Genomic DNA, 22745 nt, shown 5'->3' with positions numbered 1-22745 from the left:
CATCTGCAACAGACACCACGGACCTAGCCGCCAATCTGGAGACTGGAGGATCCACCTTGGGACAGTGAGCCCAACCCTTAACGACTTCAGATGGGAAGGGGTAACGCGTGCCAGTGAGGCGTTTAGCAAAGCGCTTGTCCGGGACCGCTCTGGGCTTCTGGACAGCATCTCTGAAGTTAGAGTGATCAAAAAATGTATTGCGCGTACGTTTGGGGAACCGAAACTGGTGTTTCTCCTGCTGAGACGCCGACTCCTCTACAGGAGGAGGCGGGGGAGAGAGATCCAACACCTGGTTGATGGACGAGATAAGATCATTAACTAAGGCGTCCCCCTCAGGTGTATCAAGGTTAAGGGCGACGTCAGGGTCAGAGCCCTGAGCTGCGACGTCCGCCTCGTCTTCCAGAGAGTCCTCAAGCTGGGATCCCGAGCAGCGAGAGGAAGTCGGGGAAGAGTCCCAGCGAGCCCGCTTAACCGGTCTAGGACTGCGGTCCGGGCAGGAGTCCTCCGCCTGAGACCGAGGGGCCAACCTGGGAGCGCGCTGCGGCGCGGACCGAGAGGGGCCTGGAGGCGACGAGCTAACAGGGGCCGGGGCCTGTGAAAGGTCCGGTCTGGACTGCAAAGCCTCAAGTAGCTTAGAAGACCATTTGTCCATAGACAGTGCAATGGATTGAGAAAGAGACTCAGAGTTTCTCAGCAAAAGAGGCCAACTCTGTCCCCGCAGCCTGCTCAGGGGGAGCAGGGGGGTCTACATGAGCCGAGGGGCCCACCAGTGCCCGAGGCTCCGGCTGAGCAAGCGAGGCAGGAGTCGAGCATTGCTCACAGTGAGGGTAGGTGGAACCCGCAGGTAACATAGCCCCACAAGAGGTACAGGCCGCGAAAAAAACCTGTGCCTTAGCAGCCTTGCTCCTTGTGGACGATATGCTGTTGTCTCCTAGGAGAGTGACCACTGAGGGTATATGGGAAAGGGGTATACAGCCCGACCGAACAGATATATATATCTGAGATATATATATATATATATATATATATATATATATATATATATATATATATATATATATATATATATATATATATATATATATATATATATATATATATATATATATATATATATATATATATATATATATATATATATATATCTGATAGATATATATATCTGATCTATCTATCTATCTATCTATATCTATTCCGGCACCCTAGGGGGACCAGCACCGGGTGACCGGTGTGGCTTACCGACCGCTAACGAGCGGAGTGTGTCCTCCAGATTCCCTGCCTTGGATGCCCCGGAGCTGCAGAGCTGTTCACTGAGAAACCTCCACCGGCAGAATGCCAGAAAATGGCTGCCGGAGCTCTCAGGGGAGGAGTGGGGCCGTGGGCGGCGCCAGCAAAGTGCGGGAATCTGGGGTCCCCACAGTGATCAGCGAGGGGGGAGGAAGACATGCAGGATGCTCCAGCCCTCACATCCGACGTCATGTCGGAAATCCCGCCCTTACCCCTGACAGGCAGGCCCGGGGGCGGGATTTTCGCGAATAGGCCGCGATGAAGCCGGGGACTAAATTTGAGGCCGCGCCCGACAAGCAGGCGCTGTTGGCGCGGAAGTCCACCGGCCTCCTCAATTCAGCAACTGCCGCGGCTTCCGGGAAGAAGGTGCGCTCCCTGCACAGTCCCCTATGGGGACACAGAGTACCTTTAAGTTGCAGGGCCCGGTCCCTGAGGTTGAAGAGGCTCCGGTCCGTCAGGTTCCCACAGGGGCTGCGGATGGAGCACGGTCCCAGCAAATGGATGACCGCTTAGGATCCCACTTCTCCCAGAGCCGCATAAGGGATGGTGAAGGAGACGGCATGTGGCTCCAGCCTCTGTACCCGCAATGGGTACTTCAACCTTAACAACACCGCCGACATAGTGGGGTGAGAAGGGAACATGCCGGGGGCCCCGTGGGAGCCCTCTTTTCTTCCAACCGACATAACTAAGTATGAGAATGCATGAGTGGATGTGTGCCTCCTTCCACACAAAGCATAAAACTGAGGAGCCCATGATCCACGGAAGGGTGTATAGGCAGAGGGGAGGGGTTACACTTTTTAAAGTGTAATACTTTGTGTGGCCTCCGGAGGCAGAAGCTATACACCCAATTGTCTGGGTCTCCCAATGCAGCGACAAAGAAACTGTGCTTTACTCAGCCTCTCCAGTTCGGTCCATAGCGGATTTTCTGGGGCTGCAACCGATCAGCGAGCTCAACTGCTGACAATCACAGGCACTGGGCGCGGCGGCGGAGACTCTGCGCTGGACCCGGAGAAAGCAAGTGAAGCACAGTTTTTAGGTTTTCTTTGACTTTCCAAAAACCAAAAAACCTCTTTGGGTTGCTGATCACCGGGGGTCTAAGGTCTCCACTGATCCCAAAAATGGGGCTCAAGAGTTTTTTGTATGCAATGACGGTCCTATGAAGAGCTGATGACGCAATATTGACATATGTTGGCCATGATGACTGGTCGGTCAGCCGGTATCATGCACACACTAATGACCAGGACAGGTGCACAATGGCTGCTTATTGTGCTCGTGCCCTGACAAGCAACCATCGATGCAATGTGATACCAGTACCAACTGTGTGCGCGTCCTGGCAGACATCTGTGAACGCAAGGTCATCAGAACTGCTCACCTCCCTCCGGACATGAGCAGTACTAGAGGGACTCCTTCCCAAAAAATGACCAACACGTACAGAACCTCTGATTATGAGGGCGCTACAGCTTTACGTGAGCGATCAGAACCAGAAGCCAAGCTCGGATGGACAGTTGCCCTTTTGCACTATTTTGTGAAGCCCTACAATCAGCCCTGATTGAGAAGTGGGGAAAAAAAAAAGAGAATTTTGTTTACTTACCGTAAATTCTTTTTCTTATAGTTCCGTATTGGGAGACCCAGACCATGGGTGTTTAGCTTCTGCCTCCGGAGGACACACAAAGTACTACACTAAAAAGTGTAGCTCCTCCCTCAGCTTATACACCCCCTGGAGAACCAGATCTAGCCAGTTTAGTGCAAAAGCTGAAGGAGAATAGCCACCCACAAGTAGAACTGAGCAAGAACCGGAACAACCGGAGACTCTGTCCACGACAACAGCCGGTGATAACACACGGAACAAGAAAATTGCCAACAGGCAACAGGGAGGGAGCTGGGTCTCCCAATACGGAACTATAAGAAAAAGAATTTACGGTAAGTAACAAAATTCTCTTTTTCTTTATCGTTCCTATGGGAGACCCAGACCATGGGACGTTCCAAAGCTGTCCCTGGGTGGGAATAAACAGAAAAAAACTAAGAAATAGGCGGAGCCTAACTTCACAAGTGGGCGACAGCCGCCTGAAGGATGCGTCTGCCCAAGCTCGCATCTGCCGAAGCATAAGCATGCACTTGGTAGTGCTTCGAAAAGGTATGCAGGCTGGTCCAAGTGGCAGCCTGACAGACTTGTTGAGCCGTAGCCTGGTGCCTAAAAGCCCAAGAGGCACCGACAGCTCTGGTCGAGTGTGCTTTGAAAAGCTTGAGAGGTGCACCGCCTAAGCGCAGCGGTGCGAGACACAAATCCGGAGAGCACGCACCAGATCCAGAGAATGCAGCGCTTTCTCAAAGCGATGAACAGGGGCCGGACAGAAGGAAGGCAAGGAAATATCCTGGTTAAGGTGGAAAGGAGAGACCACCTTAGGAAGAAAGTCCGGAGTCGGACGGAGAACTACCTTGTCTTGGTGAAAAAACAAAAAAGGTGACTCCGAGGAGAGCGCAGCCAAATCAGAGACTCTCCTGAGAGAAGTTATGGCAACTAGAAAGGCCACCCTTTGAGAAAGACGATACAAAGAAACCTCCCTAAGGGGCTCAAAAGGGGGTTTCTGCAATACCAAGGACCAAGTTAAGGTCCCAGGGATCCAAGGGCCGCCGATAAGGTGGAATGATGTGAGACGCGCCTTGCATGAAGGTGCGGACCGGAGCCAGCCGGGCGAGACGCCGCTGGAACAGCACTGATAGAGCTGAGACTTGTCCCTTGAGAGAGTTGAGGGACAGTCCTAGCTGCAGACCGGACTGTAAAAAAGACAGAAGGGTCGGCAACGAGAATGGCCAAGGAGGATGGCCGGAAGAGCGACACCAGGACAGGAAAATTTTCCAAGTCCTGTGATAGATCTTGACGGAGGAAGACTTACGGGCCCGAGTCATAGTGGAGCTGACTTCAGGAGGAATACCAGAAGCCGTCAAAATCCAGGACTCAAGAGCCACGCCGTCAAATTGAGTGCCGCAGAATTCGGGCGGAAAAACGGACCTTGCGAGAGTAGGTCTGGACGATCCGGAAGATGCCACGGCATCTCTACGGACAGTTGGAGCAGGTCCGGATACCAAGCTCGCCTGGGCCAGTCCGGTGCAATGAGGATGACTCGACGGCCCTCCATTCTGATATTGCGCAGGACTCTGGGCAAGAGAGCTAGAGGGGGAAACACGTAGGACAGACGAAACTGGGACCAATCCTGAACCATAGCGTCCGCGGCGAAGGCCTGAGGATCGTGGGAGCGAGCCACGTAAACCGGAACCTTGTTGTTGTGACGGGATGCCATTATGTCCACGTCCGGAGTGCCCCACTTGCGGCAGATTGACTGAAACATTGCCGGGTGCAGGGACCACTCGCCACCGTCCACGGATTGACGGCTGAGATAATCTGCTTCCCAGTTTTCCACTCCTGGGATGTGGACTGCGGATATGGTGGACTTGGAGTCCTCCGCCCATTAAAGAATGCGTTGGACCTCCAACATTGCCAGGCGGCTGCGTGTCCCGCCTTGGTGATTGATGTAGGCAACCGCTGTCGCGTTGTCTGACTGGACTCGAATGTGCCTGCCCGCCAACAGGTGGTGAAAGGCTAGGAGAGCTAGAAGCACAGCTCTGGTTTCCAGCACATTGATTGAAAGGGCTGACTCGGATGGAGTCCAAGTGCCCTGTGCTCTGTGGTGGAGATATACAGCTCCCCAGCCGGATAGGCTGGCATCCGTGGTGAGAATCACCCAGGACGGAGTCAGAAAGGAGCGCCCTTGGGACAGGGAGAGGGGTCGAAGCCACCACTGAAGAGAGCTCCTGGTCCGTGGCGACAGAGCCACTAACCTGTGTAAGGAGGAAGACCGCTGGCCCCAACAGCGGAGAATGTCCAGCTGCAGGGGGCGCAGATGGAACTGGGCAAAGGGAACCGCCTCCATGGACGCCACCATTTGACCCAGCACCTGCATCAGGCGCCTGAGGGTATAACGGCGGGGCCTCAGCAGAGAGCGCACCGCCAGTTGGAGGGACTGCTGTTTGACTAAGGGCAACTTCACAAGTGCCGGCAAAGTCTCGAACTGCATCCCTAGGTACGTGAGACTCTGGGTCGGAGTCAGGGTGGACTTGGGAAAATTGACAAGCCACCCGAATTGGGCTAGAGTGGCGAGAGTGAGCGAGACACTCCGCTGACAGTCTGCGCTGGATGGAGCCTTGACCAGAAGGTCGTCCAGATAAGGAAGCACTGCCAACCCCTGGAGGTGCAGGACCGCAATAACTGCCGCCATGACCTTGGTGAATACCCGAGGGGCCGTGGCTAACCCGAAGGGGAGAGCCACGAATTGGAAATGATCCTCTCCTATTGCAAAACGTAACTAACGCTGGTGTGACACTGCGATTGGCACATGCAGATAGGCATCTCTGATGTCGATGGACGCCAGGAAATCCCCTTGGGTCATAGAGGCAATGACTGATCGCAGAGACTCCATGCGAAAATGCCGCACCCGGACATGCTTGTTGAGAAGCTTGAGATCCAGGATGGGCCGGAAGGTACCGTCCTTTTTTGGAACTAGGAAGAGATTTGAGTAAAAACCTCTGAACCGTTCTCGAGCAGGAACTGGTACAATCACTCCGTTTGCCTGCAAGGATGCCACGGCCTGTGAGAAGGCGGCGGCCTTGGAGCAGGGGGGAGTTGAGAGAAAAAATCTGTTTGGCGGGCTGGAAGAGAATTCTATCCTGTAGCCGTGAGATACGATGTCTCTCACCCACTGATCAAAGACTTGTTTTAACCAAGCGTCGCCAAAGTGGGAGAGCCTGCCACCGACTAAGGACGTGGCTGGAGCGGGCCGAGAGTCATGAGGAAGCTGCCTTAGTGGCAGAACCTCCTGCGGTCTTCTGCGGACGCGCTTTTGTGCGCCAGTTGGATTTCTGATCCTTAGCGGAGTTAGCGGACGAGGCGGAAGGCTTAGAGGATGACCAGTTGGAGGAACGAAAGGAACGAAACCTCGATTGATTCCTACCCTGGGCGGGTTTCCTGGTCTTGGTTTGTGGCATGGAAGTACTCTTCCCGCCAGTAGCTTCCTTAATGATTTCATCCAGCTGTTCACCAAACAGCCGTGAACCAGCAAAAGGGAGCCCAGCAAGAAACTTCTTGGAAGAAGAATCTGCCTTCCACTCTCGAAGCCACAAAATCCTGCGGATAACAAGAGAATTAGCTGAAGCCACCGCAGTGCGGTGAGCAGCCTCTAGCATGGCAGACATGGCATAGGATGAAAAAGCTGAAGCCTGAGCAGTTAAGGTAACCATCTCAGGCATAGATTCCTTGGTGAGGGAATGCATCTCCTCCAGAGAAGCAGAGATGGCTTTGAGAGCCCACACTGCTGCAAAAGTCGGGGAAAACGCGGCCCCCGCAGCTTCATACACAGATTTGGCCAAAAGGTCAATCTGATGGTCAGTGGAATCCTTAAGTGAGGTGCCGTCAGCCACCGACACAACGGTCCGGGCTGAGAGCCTAGACACCGGAGGGTCTACCTTTGGGGAGTGAGACCACTCCTTGACCACCTCAGGTGGAATTGGAAACCGGTCATCAGAACCACGCTTTGGAAAGCGTTTGTCAGGGCAGGCCCTGGGCTTGGTCACAGCGGTCTGAAAACTGGAATGGTTAAAGAACACTCTCTTAGGCGAGGTAAACTGATGTTTTTCTGCCAAAGAGGGTTGCTCCTCTGAGACTGGCGGATTGAGATCCAGTACAGAATTAATAGAAGCAATCAAGTCACTAAGATCTGAGTCACCCTCAGAGAAATCGATGGGATACATAGCCTCCGAGCCATCATCATGCGAGTCAGCTCTTGAGACAGAGCCGTGGGATGGGGAGGGGGAGGAAACCCTGCGCCTTCTCTCAGAAGGACGGGGTCTGGGACCTGATGATGAATCCTCTGTGAGCTCTGATGGACGGAGGTCAGAGGATAGGGATCCTCTGGCAAGAGTATTAGAGGCACCCTGTGAGGGGGGCTGATGCATATTCATCAAAGTCCTGGACAAAAGTCCCATGGACTCAGCAAATGACTGGGATATGGACCTAGAAAAAGGACTCTACCCAGGACGGGGGTTCAGCCACAGGTGCAGCAGCAGCCTGAGAGACCACTGGGGGTGAGACTCCAGGCTGTGGCACCGCCAAGTTAGAGCAACCATCACAGTGTGGATAAATGCTCGGCTCAGGCAGCAGGAGCTTACATGCAGTGCATAATGAATAAAGCTTTGGAGCCTTGCTCCTTGTGTGAGACATGCTGCTGGAGTGGGGGCTTGAACACAAAGCGATAAACTGGCTAGATCTGGTTCTCCAGGGGGTGTATAAGCTCAGAGGGAGGAGCTACACTTTTAAGTGTAGTACTTTGTGTGTCCTCCGGAGGCAGAAGCTAAACACCCATGGTCTGGGTCTCCCATAGGAACGATAAAGAAATGGTTAATAAAACCCAAAGTGCAGAAGTGACTTTTACAAGAATAAAACAGATTTAATTTAAAGAAAAAAAAAAAAAAAACACAGTCATGCTCAAGGTAAAAAAAAAACCTCAGTCCTTAAAGCGCACCAACCACCAGGATTTTGATATATAAACTAAGGCCAGTGCTATACTGGCGATATTATGCCAATTCTATACATATCTGTAGTTGTCAGATCGGATGTATAGTTTCTGAAATACAGGCAAGTAAAGGTCGTGAAATATACAGTTATTTGACTGATAGCAGCTACAGAATATCTAATAGGTGGGTCGGGTTTTGCTAGTTATTCCTGCCCCTTTCTGCTGCCTGTCCTTCCTCCCTCCTTCTGTAATAACAGAGACAGGGGGAGGAAGGACAGGCAGCAGACATGGGCGGGAATAACTAGCAAAACCCGACCCACCTATTAGATATTCTGTAGCTGCTATCAGTCAAATAACTGTATAATTCACAAACTTTACTTGAATGTAATTCAGACACTATACATCCGATCTCAAAACTAAAGGTATGTAAAGAATCAGCATGATAGCAGCAGTATAGCACTGGCTTTAGTTTATATAGGAAAATCCTGGTGGTTGGTCCTCTTTAAGGGGTTAATATCAAAACTTGCATTAGGTTAATTAAGATATAATAGGCACAATTCATTTAGACCAATAAATTCTTTGCTTTCTGCCTCATCTCCTGTGTAGATGTCGACAAGGACATGGAGAGAAGTAAAAACTGCCGAAAAACTAAAAATGATCTGATTGGATAAAAAGATTTAAAAATTCAGCGGCAACAGAGACACCAGGCAGCGCATTATCTTCCCTCTAATAAACCAGGAACTGGATGGATGACGACAGTTAGGCTCATTTTAGTATGGCTGTGAAGATTACCTGCTCCACGAGCCTCTTTATTAGAGGCAGACCCTCCAGTGCGGAGCTGTCACAGCCGCTGGTCAGCACCCGCTCAAACCCCAGTGAAATCAGGGTTTCCATAGCCAGCAAGGGGTCGTAGACCATGTCAAACGCTGCAATACAATAGCACATAGAAAACATGAGCGGAAAGTGTAGATCTGTACATCATATAGTATCATTGCTACTGGGGGCGTAATTACAACAGGTGCAGGGGCTGCAATCGCACCGGGGCCTGGAGTCTGGGGGCCCCAAAAGTCCCTTTGGCATATAATATTTGCAATAATTTGGTGGTCCCTTTGGATTTTTGCATTGAGGCCCATATGTTTCAAGGTACGCCATCAATCACTACTACGGCATCATAAAAACTGGCTCCATCCTTCTCTCTGCAACTTTTTTCATAAAGCTCTTTACACCCTTAGGGTAAGTGAACACAAAGACTGGCGGCTTGTGTGCTCCCACAAAAAAAAAAAAAAAACAAAAAAAACAATGAACCCAAGTCTTTGTAAAACTGACGCCAAGAGATTAAAAGTAGTGACTGGTCCATTCACAAGGCGTAATCTACTCTGAAGACGCTTGGGTGTCATAACAGAAGAAAGTGGAAGGTTCAGAAGATGCCCGGGAGTTTGTTTTTGGGGTTTTTTAGCGTCTTTTGCTTTAAAAAAAAAAAAAAAAAACACTTACAAATTCTTTACTGCAGTCACAAAAAAAATTAAAATAAATAAATAATATAAAAAAAAATATATTATTTTTTTTTGATTGCCAGTGAGAGAAAAAAAAATTATATATTATACACACAATTTATATAAAAATATGTATGTATACACAAAAATTATAATATTATATCTGTCTCTCACTGGTGATCAAAAAAAATAAAATAAAAATATATTATATAATTTTTTTTTTTTTTACTGCCAGTGAGAAAAAAAAATTATATATTATATATTACACACACACACATACATATACACATTATTTATATAAAATATATATATGTATACACAGAAATTATAAGATTATATATGTCTCCCACTGGCGATCAAAAAAAAAAAAAACCCCGAAAAAACCCAAAAAGAAAACAACTACTAAAAGCGCTAAATAAATGCAAGAACAAAACAAAAAAATACAAATAAATAAAATCAATAAAAAAATTGGCCTTTTCAGTATCGTCGTCTGGAAAAACTCAGCAGGTTTGCGCCCACCTGGAATAGAGGTTGTGTGCACAGACCCTTACACAGCCCACCCAAAGTCATCATTCTTACCTCGATGGAACGTGACAGGAAGGGGGCGAGAAACAGCTGGAAGATGAAACAGAGGAAGACAGTTATCCATTGAAATTCTGTTTTAAAGGACACCTGCTTTAATTGGGGATGGGGGGGAGGGGGTGCGCTGGAGGGGTGCTGAGATAATTTGAGTTATACAATGCAAATGGAAGAAAAAATAAACAAAATAAAAAAAAAAAACTAAGGGTATGTCCTCACAGGTTTTTTTTTTGTGAAATTTTGGAGCCGAAACATCAGTTTTTGAAGAGGATTTTGGTTAGTTACTGTTCAGTTTTTGCTCCAAAAACGCAGTATGAGCATTCCCTTATTCTCATTTCCTCAGCCCTTCCCGTATCTGCTGAAACTAGGAGAACCAGGGGAAACGTAGTCATGGGTCATAATAAGACCACTAAGTCAAAAATACCATGATCACAACTTTTTTTGCAAAAATATAACAAATATTTTATTACATAGAATAAATAGCAAAAAAGTTTCAATACAGCAGCAGTGTCAGAAATATTTACATAATTTAATTAATTTAATATTATATTGATAAAATCCTGTCTTAAACTCACCCATAATGGTTGGCGTGGAGCCCGAGAAAAACGTGCCCCGACGCGCACGTTTCGCTGTCTTCTTCGGGGGGCCGTGGATTTTATCAATTACCTCTAGACACTGTTTACTTCTACCTGTCTATTTATTAACTGGGATCTTGGTTCATGACCTGACTCCTCCATGCACTGAGGACTTAACTGATCTTTAGCTCTGCACGATCGGATATACGCTGATGCGTCATTGATTTGTCTGTACATTATGTGCTTTATTATTGGGGCAATTTTCCATTCGGTATATAGGAGCATATAGGAGTTATTGCTGGTCATGTCCTTACGGTTTATGATATTACTCCCCATATGGGATGTGGACCCATGTGTTTAACATCAGCGATACCTTATGAGCCTGATCATTGTTCTTTGTAAATATTTCTGACACTGCTGCTGTATTGAAACTTCTTTGCTATTTATTTTATGTAATAAAATATTTGTTATATTTTTGCAAAAAAAGAGAATTTTGTTTACTTACCGTAAATTCTTTTTCTTATAGTTCCGACATGGGAGACCCAGACCATGGGTGTATAGCTTCTGCCTCCGGAGGACACACAAAGTACTACACTAAAAAGTGTAGCTCCTCCCTCCTAGCATGTACACCCCCTGGATCACCAAATACAGCCAGTTTAGTGCAAAAGCTGAAGGAGGACATCCACCCACAAGTAAAAACAGAGCAAAACCCGGAACAACCGGAGCCTCTGTCTACAACAACAGCCGGTGAAAACACACGGAACAAGAAAACTGCCAACAGGCAACAGGGAGGGTGCTGGGTCTCCCATTACGGAACTATAAGAAAAAGAATTTACGGTAAGTAAACAAAATTCTCATTTTCTTCATCGTTCCTTATGGGAGACCCAGACCATGGGACGTCTCAAAGCAGTCCATGGGTGGGAATAAACAGAAAACTGAGAAGTAGGCGAAACCTAACTTCACAAATGGGCGACAGCAGCCTGAAGGATGCGTCTGCCCAAGCTCGCATCTGCCGAAGCATGAGCATGCACTTGGTAGAGCTTCGAAAAAGTATGCAGACTGCACCAAGTGGCAGCCTGACAGACCTGCTGAGCCGTAGCCTGGTGCCTGAAAGCCCAAGAGGCACCGACAGCTCTGGTCAAGTGTGCCTTGATCCCCGGCGGGGGAGGCACTTGAGTACACTGGTAGGCATCGGAAAAGACCGACCCAATCCAACGAGGTAGGGTCGGCTTAGAAGCCGAGAGGCCCTTACGCCGACCAGTGGTCAGCACAGAGGAGAGGTGCACCGCCTAAGAGCAGCGGTGCGAAACACATAGATCCGGAGAATACAACGCCTTTTCAAAGCGATGAACAGGAGCAGACCAAAAGGAAGGCAGGGAAATGTCTCGGTTAAGGTGGAAGGAGAAACCACCTTAGGGAGAAAGTCCGGAGTTGGACGGAGAACCACCTTGTCTTGATAAAAAACCAAAAGAAAAAGGCGACTCCGAAGAGAGTGCAGCCAAATCGGAGACTCTCCCGAGAGAAGTTATGGCCACTAGAAAAAACACTTTCTGTGAAAGACAAGACAAAGAAACCGCCCTAAGAGGCTCAAAGGGGGGTTTCTAGAAGCCGTGAGGACCGGATTAAGGTCCCAGGGCTCCAAGGGCCGCCGGTAAGGCGGAGAGATGTGAGATGCGCCCTGCATGAAGGAGCACACCTGAGCCAGCCGGGCGATACGCCGCTGGAACAACACTGACAGAGCCGAGACCTGTCCCTTGAGGGAATTGAGGGATAGTCCTAGCTGCAGACCGGCCTGTAGAAGGGACAGGAGGGTCGGCAAGGAAAAAAGGCCAAGAAGCATGGCCGGAAGAGCGACACCAGGACAGGAATATTTTCCAGGTCCTGTGAAAGATTTTTGGCCAAGGAATACTTCCGAGCCCGAGTCATAATGGAGATGACTTCAGGAGGAATACCAGAAGTCGTCAAGATCCAGGACTCAAAAGCCACGCCGTCAATCTGAGAGCCGCAGAATACTGGCGGAAAGACGGACCTTGAGAAAGAAGGTCTGGACGGTCCGGGAGATGTCACGGCACCTCTACGGACAGACGGAGCAGGCCAAGGTACCAAGCTCGCCTGGGTCAGTCTGGAGCAATGAGAATGACCCGACGGCCCTCCATTCTGATCTTGCGCAGGACTCTGGGCAAGAGCTAGAGGGGGAAACACGTAAGACAGACGAAACTGGGACCAATCTTGAACCAGCGCGTCTGCTGCAAAAGCCTGAGGATCGTGGGAGCGAAGATCCACGTCCGGAGAGCCCCACTTGCGGCAGATTGACCGAAACACTGCCGGATGCAGAGCCCACTCGCCTCTGTCCACGGTTTGACGGCTGAGATAATCTGCCTCCCAGGTTTCCACGTCTGGGATGTGGACTGCGGATATGGAGGACTTGGAGTCTTCCGTCCACGGAAGGATTCGTTGAACCTCCAATCTGGACTCGAATGTGCTTGGCCGCCAACAGGAGGTGAAAGGCTAAGAGAGCTAGAAGCACAGCTCTGATTTCCAGCACATTGATCGAGAGGGCTGATTCGGCCGAAGTCCAAGAGCCCTGCGCTCCGTGGTGGAGATATCCTACTCCCCAGCCGGATAGACTGGCATCCGTGGTGAGGATCACCCAGGACGGAGCCAGGAAGGAGCGTCTCTGAAGAGAGAGGGGCCGAAGCCACCACAGAAAGGAGCCCCTGGTCTGTGGCGACAGAGCCACCAACCCGTGGAAGGAGTAAGTCCGCTAGTTCCAACAGCGGAAAATGTCCAGCTGCAGAGGACGCAGAAGGAACTGGGCAAGGGGACCGCTTGTATTGACGCCACCATCTTACCCAACACCTGCATTAGGTGCCTAATGGAACAACGGCGGGGCCTCAGCAAAGAGCGCACCGCCAGAAGAGGGACTGCTGTTTGACTAAGGGCAGCTTCACAAGTGCCGGCAGAGTCTCGAATTGCATCCCTGGGTACGTGAGCGGAGTCAGAGTGGACTTGGACAGAAAGACAAGCCACCTGAATTGGCTAGAGTGGCGAGAGTGAGCGAGGTACTCCGCTGACAGTCTGCACTGGATGAAGCCTTGACTAGAAGGCCGTCCAGGAAAACGGGATCACTGCCAACCCCTGGAGGTGCAGAACCGCAACCACTGCTGCCATGGCCTTGAGAATACTCGAGGGGTCGTGGCTAACCCCAAGGGAAGAGCCACGATTGAAAATGTTCCTCCCCGATTGCAAAACGTAGCCAACGCTGGTGTGAAACTGCAATTGGCATATGCAGATAGGCATCTCTGATGTCGATGGACGCCAGGAAATCCCCTTGGGTCATTGAGGCAATGAATGATCGCAGAGACTCCATGCGAAAAGCCGCACCTGAACTGCTGGTTGAGAAGCTTGAGATCCAGGTCGGAAGGCACCGTCCCTTTCGGGGACTAGGAAGAGATTTGAGTAGAAATCTCAGAACCGTTCCCAGGGAACCGGTACAATTACTCCGTTGGCCTGCAAGGATGCCACGGCCTGCGAGAAGGCGGCGGCCTTGGAGCAGTGGGGAGTTGACAGAAAAAATCTGTTTGGCGGGCTGGAAGAGAATTCTATCCTGTAGCCGTGGGAGATGATATCCCGCACCCACTGATCGGAGACGTGTTGAAACCACACGTCGCCAAAGTGGGAGAGCCTGCCACCGACCAAGGATGTTGCTGGCGCGGCCAGATAGTCAAGAGGAGGCTGCCTTAGTGGCAGCAGCTCCTGCGGTCTTCCGAGGACGCGGCTTCGTGCGCCAGTTGGTCCACGGTCCTTGGCTGAGTTAGTGGACGAGGCCGAGGGCTTAGAGGACGACCAGTTAGAGGAACGAAAGGAACGAAACCTCGACTGGTTCCTGCCCTGGACAGGTTTCCTGGTTTGTGGCATGGAAGTACTCTTCCTGCCAGACGCTTTCTTAATAATTTCATCCAGTTATTCACCGAATAGTCTGGTCCCAGCAAAAGGGAGCCCAGAAAGGAACTTCTTTGAAGAAGCATCTGCCTCACTCTCGAAGCCACAGGAGCCTGCGGATAGCGAGGGAATTAGCCGAAGACACCGCAGTGCGGTGAGAGCTTTAGTATGGCAGACATGGCATAGGATGAAAAGGCTGAAGCCTGAAGGTTAAGGCAACCATTTCGGGCATAGAGTCCCTGGTGAGGGAATGCATCTCCTCTAGAGAAGCAGAGATGGCTTTGAGAGCCCACACTGCTGCAAAAGATGGGGAGAACGAGGCCCCTCTTGCCTCATATACAGATTTGACCAGAAGGTCAACCTGGCGGACAGTGGAATCCTTAGAGAGGTGCCATCAGCCACTCATACAACTGTCCGGGCTGAAAGTCTAGACACCGGAGGGTCCACCTATGGTGATTGAGCCCACTCCTTGACCACCACTGGTGGAAGGGGAACAGTCATCAGAACCACGCTTTGGGAAGCGTCTGTCAGGACAGGCTCTGGGTTTGGTCACAGTGGCCTGAAAAAACTGGAGTGGTTAAAGAACACACTCCCCGTTCTCTTAGGCAAGGTATACTGATGCTTTTCTGCTAGAGGGGGTTGCTCCCCTGATACAGGCGGATTGAGGTCCAGTACAAATATAATGGACGCAATCAAATGATTAGCATCTGCGTCACCTTCGGACAAAATGGTACATAGAGTAGCGTCCGAGCCCCTAGTAAAGGCATCCTCCTCGTCCTGCGAGTCAGCTCGTGAATCAGAGCCGCGGGACGAGGAAGGAAGAAGGGAATTTTGTTACTTACCGTAAATTCCTTTTCTTCTAGCTCTTATTGGGAGACCCAGACGATTGGGGTATAGCTACTGCCCTCCGGAGGCCACACAAAGCACTACACTAAAAAGTGCAAGGCCCCTCCCCTTCTGGCTATACCCCCCCGTGGTATCACGGGTTCTCCAGTTTTAGTGCCAAAGCAAGAAGGAGGAAGCCAATAACTGGTTTAAACAAATTAACTCCGAATAACGTCGGAGAACTGAAAAACCGTTCAACATGAACAACATGTGTACCCGCAAACAACAAAACAATCCCGAAGGACAACAGGGCGGGTGCTGGGTCTCCCAATAAGAGCTAGAAGAAAAGGAATTTACGGTAAGTAACAAAATTCCCTTCTTCTTCAGCGCTCTATTGGGAGACCCAGACGATTGGGACGTCCAAAAGCTGTCCCTGGGTGGGTAAAGAGATACCTCATGTTAGAGCTGCAAAACAGCCCTCCCCTACGGGGGTGTCACTGCCGCCTGCAGGACTCTTCTACCTAAGCTGGCATCCGCCGAAGCATAGGTATGCACCTGATAATGCTTGGTGAAAGTGTGCAGACTCGACCAGGTAGCTGCCTGGCACACTTGTTGAGCCGAAGCCTGGTGTCGTAATGCCCAGGACGCACCCACGGCTCTGGTTGAGTGGGCTTTTAACCCTGAAGGAACCGGAAGCCCCGCAGAACGGTAGGCCTCTAGAATTGGTTCTTTGATCCATCGAGCCCGGGTGGCTTTAGAAGCCTGCAACCCCTTGCGCGGACCAGCGACAAGGACAAAAGAAGGGAATTTTGTTTACTTACCGTAAATTCCTTTTCTTCTAGCTCCAATTGGGAGACCCAGACAATTGGGGTGTATAGCTATTGCCTCTGGAGGCCACACAAAGTATTACACTTAAAAGTGTAAGGCCCCTCCCCTTCTGGCTATACACCCCCAGTGGGATCACTGGCTCACCAGTTTTAGTGCCAAAGCAAGAAGGAGGAAAGCCAATAACTGGTTTAAAGACCAATTCAATCCGAGGAAACATCGGAGAACTGAACCATACCACATGAACAACATGTGTACCCGAAAAAACAGAAAAACCCAGAGAAAACAGGGCGGGTGCTGGGTCTCCCAATTGGAGCTAGAAGAAAAGGAATTTACGGTAAGTAAACAAAATTCCCTTCTTCTTTGTCGCTCCATTGGGAGACCCAGACAATTGGGATGTCCAAAAGCAATCCCTGGGTGGGTAAAAGAATACCTCATGATAGGGCCGTCAAACGGCCCTCTCCTACAGGTGGCCAACCGCCGCCTGAATGACTTATCTACCTAGGCTGGCGTCTGCCGAAGCGTAGGTATGCATCTGATAATGCCTGGTAAAAGTAAGTAGACTCGACCAGGTGGGTGCCTGACACACCTGCTGAGCCGTAGCCTGGTGCCGTAATGCCCAGGATGCACCCACGGCTCTGGTAGAATGGGCCTTCGGCCTTGAGAGAACCAGAAGCCCAGTAGAACTGTAGGTTTCAAGAATTGTATCCTCGATCCCCCGAGCAAGGGTGGATTTGGAAGCTTGCGACTGTTTACGCCGACCAGCGACAAGGACAAAGAGTGCATCCGGGTGGCGCAGGAGCGCCATGCGGGAAGTAGAACCTGAGTGCTCTCACCAGAACCAACAGATGCAAATCTTTCTGAAATTGATGGACTGGACGAGGACACAAAGAAGGTGAGGTGATATCCTGATTGATATGAAAGTGGGATACCACCTTAGGGAGAAATTCCGGAACCGGACGCAGAACTACCCTGTCCTGGTGAAGGACCAGGAAGGGAGTTTGTATGAGAGCGTTGCTAGCTCGGAAACTCTCCTAAGAGACGAGACCGTTACTAGAAGGCCACTTCCCGTGAAAAGCGGGAAGGGAGACATCCTTCAAAGGCTCGAAAGGCGGCATCTGGAGAGCAATTAGAACCTTGTTCAGATCTCAGGGCTCTAACGGCCGCTTGTACGGAGTGCTGAGAAGACAAACTCCCCGTAGGAACGTGCGTACCTGAGGAAGTCGTCGTTTCTGAAAAAATACAGATAGCGCTGAGACTTGTCCCTAAAGGGAACTGAGCGACAACCCATTTTCCTACCTAGATTGCAGGAAGGAAGGAAACATAGACGATGCAACCGGCCAGGGAGAAACACCCTGCGCCGAGCACCGAGATAAGAACATCTTCCACGTCCTGTGGTCAATCTTGGCGGACGTTGGTATGCTAGCCTGTCTCATGGTGGCAACCACGTCCTGAGGTAATCCTGACGACACTAGGTTCCAGGACTCAATGCCACACCAACCGGTTGAGGGCCGTAGAATTCAAATGGAAGAATGGCCCTTGAGACAGCCAGTCTGATTGGTCTGGTAGTGCCCCCGGTTAGCCTACCGTGAGGCACCACAGAACCGAGTACCACAACATCCTCGGCCAATTTGTAGCGACGAGGATGGCGCGGCCGCAGTCGGTCTTGATCTAGCGCAGTACTCTGGGCAACAATGCCAGAGGTGGCACCTAAGGTAGCTGGAACTGCGACCAATGCTGAACTAAGGCGTTTGCCGCCAGAGCTCGATGATTGTGAAACCGTGCCATGAAGCTGGCACATTGTTGTTGTGCCGTGACGCCATTAGATCGACGTCCGGCCTCTGTCAGCGGCGCCAGATCTCCTGAAACCCGTCCGGGTGAGGAGACCATACTCTTTCGGCCACACCTCAGCGACTTAGGAAGTCAGCTTCCTAGTTTCCACACTTGGGATGTGAATTGTGGATATGGTGGATGCCGTGTCTTCCACCCACATCAGAACCTGCCGGACTTCCTGGAAGGCTTGCCGGTTGCGCGTTCTTCCTTGGTGGTTGATGTATGCCACCGCTGTGGAGCTGTCCGACTGAAGTCGGATATGCTTGCTTTCCAGCCGCTGTTGGAAGGTTTGTAGGGCAAGATACACTGCTCTGTGTTCAAGAACATTGATCTGAAGGGTGGACTCTTGCTGAGTCCACGTACCCTGAGCGCTGTAGTGGAGAAAAACTGCTCCCCACCCTGATAGACTCGCGTCTGTCGTAACTATCGCCCAGGATGGGGATAGGAAGGACCTTCTTTTTGACCAAGAGGTGGGAAGAAGCCACCACCGTAGAGATTCCTTGGCCGCCTGAGAAAGAACGACGACTCTGTTGAGGGACGTCGACTCCTCGTCCCATTGGCGGAGAATGTCCCATTGTAGTGGACGCAGTAAAACTGCGCGAAAGGAACTGCCTCCATTGCTACCATCTTACGTAGGAAGTGCATGAGGCGTCTCAATGTGTGCGACTGGTTCTTAAAGAAGAGCTTGCAGCCCGTAGTGAATGCTGTTTGTCTAGCGGAAGCTTCACTGTCGCTGAGAGTGTAAGAAACTCTATGCCTAGATATGTTATCGATAGGGTCGGGGTCGGATCTGACTTTAAAAAGTTGAAGATCCACCCAAAACTCTAGAGAGTCTCCAGCGCAACGTTCGGGCAGTGTTGGCATGTTTCCTAAGAGAGTGCCTTGACAAGTAGATCGTCTAAATACGGGACCACAGAGTGACCCTGAGAGTGCAGGACTGTGACTACTGCTGCCCTGACCTTGGCGAAGACCAGTTGGACTGTCGCTAGCCGGAAGGTAGAGCTACGAACAGAAGGTGTTCGTCTCCTATAACGAAGCGTAGAAACGCTAGTGCTCTGGATCAATCGGCACGTGTGGATAAGCATCCTTGATGCCTAATGATGCTAGGAAATATCCTTGGGACCTTGAGGCGATGACATGGCGGAGGGATTCCATCCGGAACCGCCTGGTGTCCACGAGCTTGCTGAGCATTTTTAGATCCAGAACGGGACGGAACGGCCCGTTGTTATAGGTACCGCAAAGAATTTGGGGTAAAAACCGTGACCTTGTTCCTGAAGAGGAACGGGGGTCATCACTCTTTCTGCCTATAGAGTGCACCCTGTTTGCAGAAGAGCAGCGGCCCGGCCGGGAGGTGGAGAAATTCTGAAGAATCGAGTTGGAGGACGAGAAGTGAGCTCTATCCTGTACCCGTGAGACAGAATGTCTCACACTCAATGGTCATTGACCTATGGCAGCTAAATATCGCCAAGGCGGGAGAGCCTGCTACCGACCGAGGCCGCAAGTCATGAGGAAGCCGCCTTGGAAGCGGGTTTTCAGACTGTCGCTTTTTTTGGGCGTGACTGAGCCCGCTAAGAATCTTAGCTCCTCTGATCCTTTTGAGTCCACATTGGACGAGGAAAAATGGGACCTGCCCGAGCCTCGAAAAGGCCGAAAACCCCGACTGCCTCTTGCTGTTGGGGTTTGTTGTGTCCGGGCTGAGGAAAGGATGAATCCTTACCCCTGGACTGTTTAATGGTTACATCCAACGCTCACCAAACAGTCGGTCAGCAGAAAAAGGCAACTGGTTAGGCAACCTTTTTTGGAAGCAGAATCTGCCTTCCATTCACTTAACGAGCAGACCAGGCTCTGCTTAAAAACACGGAGTAGCGGAGGCTACCGCCGCACGGTTCGCAGAGTCCAGGACAACCTGAATCGCGTAAGAAACAAATGCAGACATTTGAGAGGTTAAGGATGCCACCTGCGGCACAGATGTACGTGTAACCGTGTCAATCTGTGTAAGACAAGCTGAAATAGCTTGGAGTGCCCCAAGGGAGAGAATGCCGGAGCCAACGGTGCGCCGACAGCCTCATAGATGGCTTTCGACCAGAGATCCATCTGTCTGTCAGTGGCATCTTTGAGTTTGCAGTTCCATCTCCCACTGCAACTATGGATCTAGCTACAAGCCTGGAGATTGGAGGATGCCGCTCGGGACACTGGGTCCAGTCCTTGACCAAGTCAGGGGACAGGGATAACGTGTATCCTAAGCCGTTTGGAGAAGCGCATATCTGGATAAGCGTGGTGTTCCTGGACTGCCTCTCTGAAGGCAGAGTGGTCCAGAAAAATACGTGAAGCTGACTCCTCCACTGGAGGAGCTGTGAGAAATAACCCACATTCTATAGATGGACGCTATAAGATTATTTACTATGGCGTCACGATCAGGTGTATCCAGATTGAGAGCGGTCTCAGGATCAGAATCCTGAGCCGCTACTTCCGCCTCATTACACAGCGAGTCCTTCTGCTAGGACCCTGATGAAACCGAGGCCGCTCATAGTGAGCCCGCTTAGGCTGTCTGGGACTGACGTCCGTGCAGAGCCGTGACTCTGGGATGCGTGTGACATTCCCGGAGCTGTTAGTTATTCACACTGAGGGGGGCCATGGATCAATGATTCAACAGTGCCCTTGTGAGAGACATGTCCGGACTGCTAGGCTTCTAGTATCATAGCCATAGTCTCAGAAAAACTGTCAGTAAATACTGCAGACACCGTCCTCATCCCCTGGCCATTAGTGCATACAATGGGAGTCTATGTAACCTGCCGGCCGTATAGCCGTACATGCTGTACCAGCTGTATAGAAAAACATGTGGTTCTGCACCTTTGGTTTACACAGAGAATATGCTGATAACTCCTCCGCATAATCCAGGAGGGTATATACAACGTGCGACCAAACAGTGCAATGTATATAGTACAAGCATATCTATAAGTGCACTTCTGCACTAGTGGGGTTAGCACCACAGGTGCTGCTTAACGCCTGTTGCAGCGATTGTGTGACTATCAGAATGCCAGGGTCTTCCACACTTGTCTCTGTATCGTACAGAAACTGACACTAATGGCTGCCGGCGTCCTTGTAGAGAAGGAAGCCGTGGGCGTGCCTGAGAAAGTGCGGGAATCCGGATTCACAGTGCACACAGTGAGAGGGGTGGAGTATGCAAAACATACTCCAGCTCTCAGCGCTGCTGTGCTATGCAGCGTCACGCCCCTACCCTGACTGTCAGGGCTGTGGGCGGTAACGAAGGGAGACTAGGCCCAGAAGCCGGGGACTCGAGTTAACAGCGCGGCCGCCGTAAAAGCGCGGGCCGCGCTGAAGTCCCCGGCGCACCACAAGTGCCAGCCGCGCCGCAGTCCCAGCGGCCGGCGCGACCGAGTCCTAGAAGTGGCCAGCGTCCCGCCCCTCTCCTGACTGGCAGGTCTGGGGGCGGGAACGAACGGAAGCAGGCCGCAAAAACCGGGGACTCTAGTTATCAGCGCGGCCGCCGTAAAAGCGCGGGCCGCGCTGAAGTCCCCGGCGCACCACAAGTGCCAGCCGCGCCGCTGCCAGCGGCCGGCTCGACCGATTCTTAGAAGTGGCCAGCGTCCCGCCCCTCTCCTGACTGGCAGGTCTGGGGGCGGGAACGAACGGAAGCAGGCCGCAAAAGCCGGGGACTCTAGTTATCAGCGCGGCCGCCGTAAAAGCGCAGGCCGCGCTGAAGTCCCCGGCGCACTACAAGTGCCAGCCGCGCCGCAGTCCCAGCGGCCGGCGCGACCAATTCCCATAAGTAAGCCTGCTTCAGCGAAGCTGAATGAGGCCATGGCACAGGCGCCGCAGCGCTGATGTCCCCCGGCGCACTACAACACCCAGCATGCTGCGGTGTGAGCGCCAAATGCACGGGGACACAGAGTACCTTGAGGAAGCAGGGCCATGTCCCTGATGTACTCCGCTCCATCCAGCATCTTCTCCAGGGGCTGTAGATGGAGCACGGTCTCAGTGCCTGGAGACCGGTAAATCCCACTTCACCCAGAGCCCTGTAAAAAGGGATGGGGAAGGAATCAGCATGTGGGCTCCTGCCGCCGTACCCGCAATGGGTACCTCAACCTTACAAACACCTCCGACATACAGTGGGGTGAGAAGGGAGCATGCTGGGAGCCCTTAGTATGGGCCCTCTTTTCTTCCATCCGACATAGTCAGCAGCTGCTGCTGACTAAAAAGTGGAGCTATGCGTGGATGTGTTGCCTCCTTCGCACAAAGCACAAAACTGGTGAGCCAGTGATCCCACTGGGGGTGTATAGCCAGAAGGGGAGGGGCCTTACACTTTTAAGTGTAATACTTTGTGTGGCCTCCAGAGGCAATAGCTATACACCCCAATTGTCTGGGTCTCCCAATGGAGCGACAAAGAAAGTGCATCGGAACGGCGCATGGGCGCCGTGCGGGAAATGTAGATTCTGAGTGCTCTCACCAGATCTAGCAAACGTAAGTCCTTTTCATACCGGTGAACCGGATGAGGACAAAAGGAAGGCAAGGATATATCCTGATTAAGATGAAACGAGGATACGACCTTAGGGAGAAACTCCGGAATGGGGCGCAGCACTACCTTGTCCTGGTGGAACACCAGGAAGGGAGCCTTGGATGACAGAGCTGCCAGCTCCGACACTCGCCGAAGCGATGTGATCGCAACAAGAAACGCCACTTTCTGTGACAGGCGAGAAAGGAAACTTCCTTCAGAGGCTCGAAAGGCGGCTTCTGGAGAGCAACTAGTACCCTGTTCAGATCCCATGGATCTAACGGCCGCCTGTACGGGGGCACAATATGAC

At 51.2% G+C, this 22745-nt stretch overlaps 1 protein-coding gene across 4 annotated transcripts in view; it reads right to left on the bottom strand.

Moving 5' to 3' along the window:
* The window catches only part of CUTC (cutC copper transporter), a 49700-nt gene that overhangs the window by 14173 nt on the left and 12782 nt on the right, over window positions 1-22745 (bottom strand). For all 4 annotated transcript variants that reach the window (XM_075348423.1, XM_075348426.1, XM_075348424.1 and 1 more), the window contains exons 5-6: window positions 9923-9958; window positions 8643-8776 (exon numbers count right to left, since the gene is read on the bottom strand). In XM_075348423.1, the coding sequence (XP_075204538.1) occupies window positions 8643-8776; window positions 9923-9958 (170 nt within the window). The remainder of the gene's footprint in view (window positions 1-8642; window positions 8777-9922; window positions 9959-22745) is intronic.

The sequence above is a fragment of the Anomaloglossus baeobatrachus genome, chromosome 5 (assembly GCF_048569485.1).
Source record: "Anomaloglossus baeobatrachus isolate aAnoBae1 chromosome 5, aAnoBae1.hap1, whole genome shotgun sequence".
Taxonomy (NCBI): Eukaryota; Metazoa; Chordata; class Amphibia; order Anura; family Aromobatidae; genus Anomaloglossus; species Anomaloglossus baeobatrachus.
This window is presented reverse-complemented; position numbering and strand designations above follow the sequence as displayed.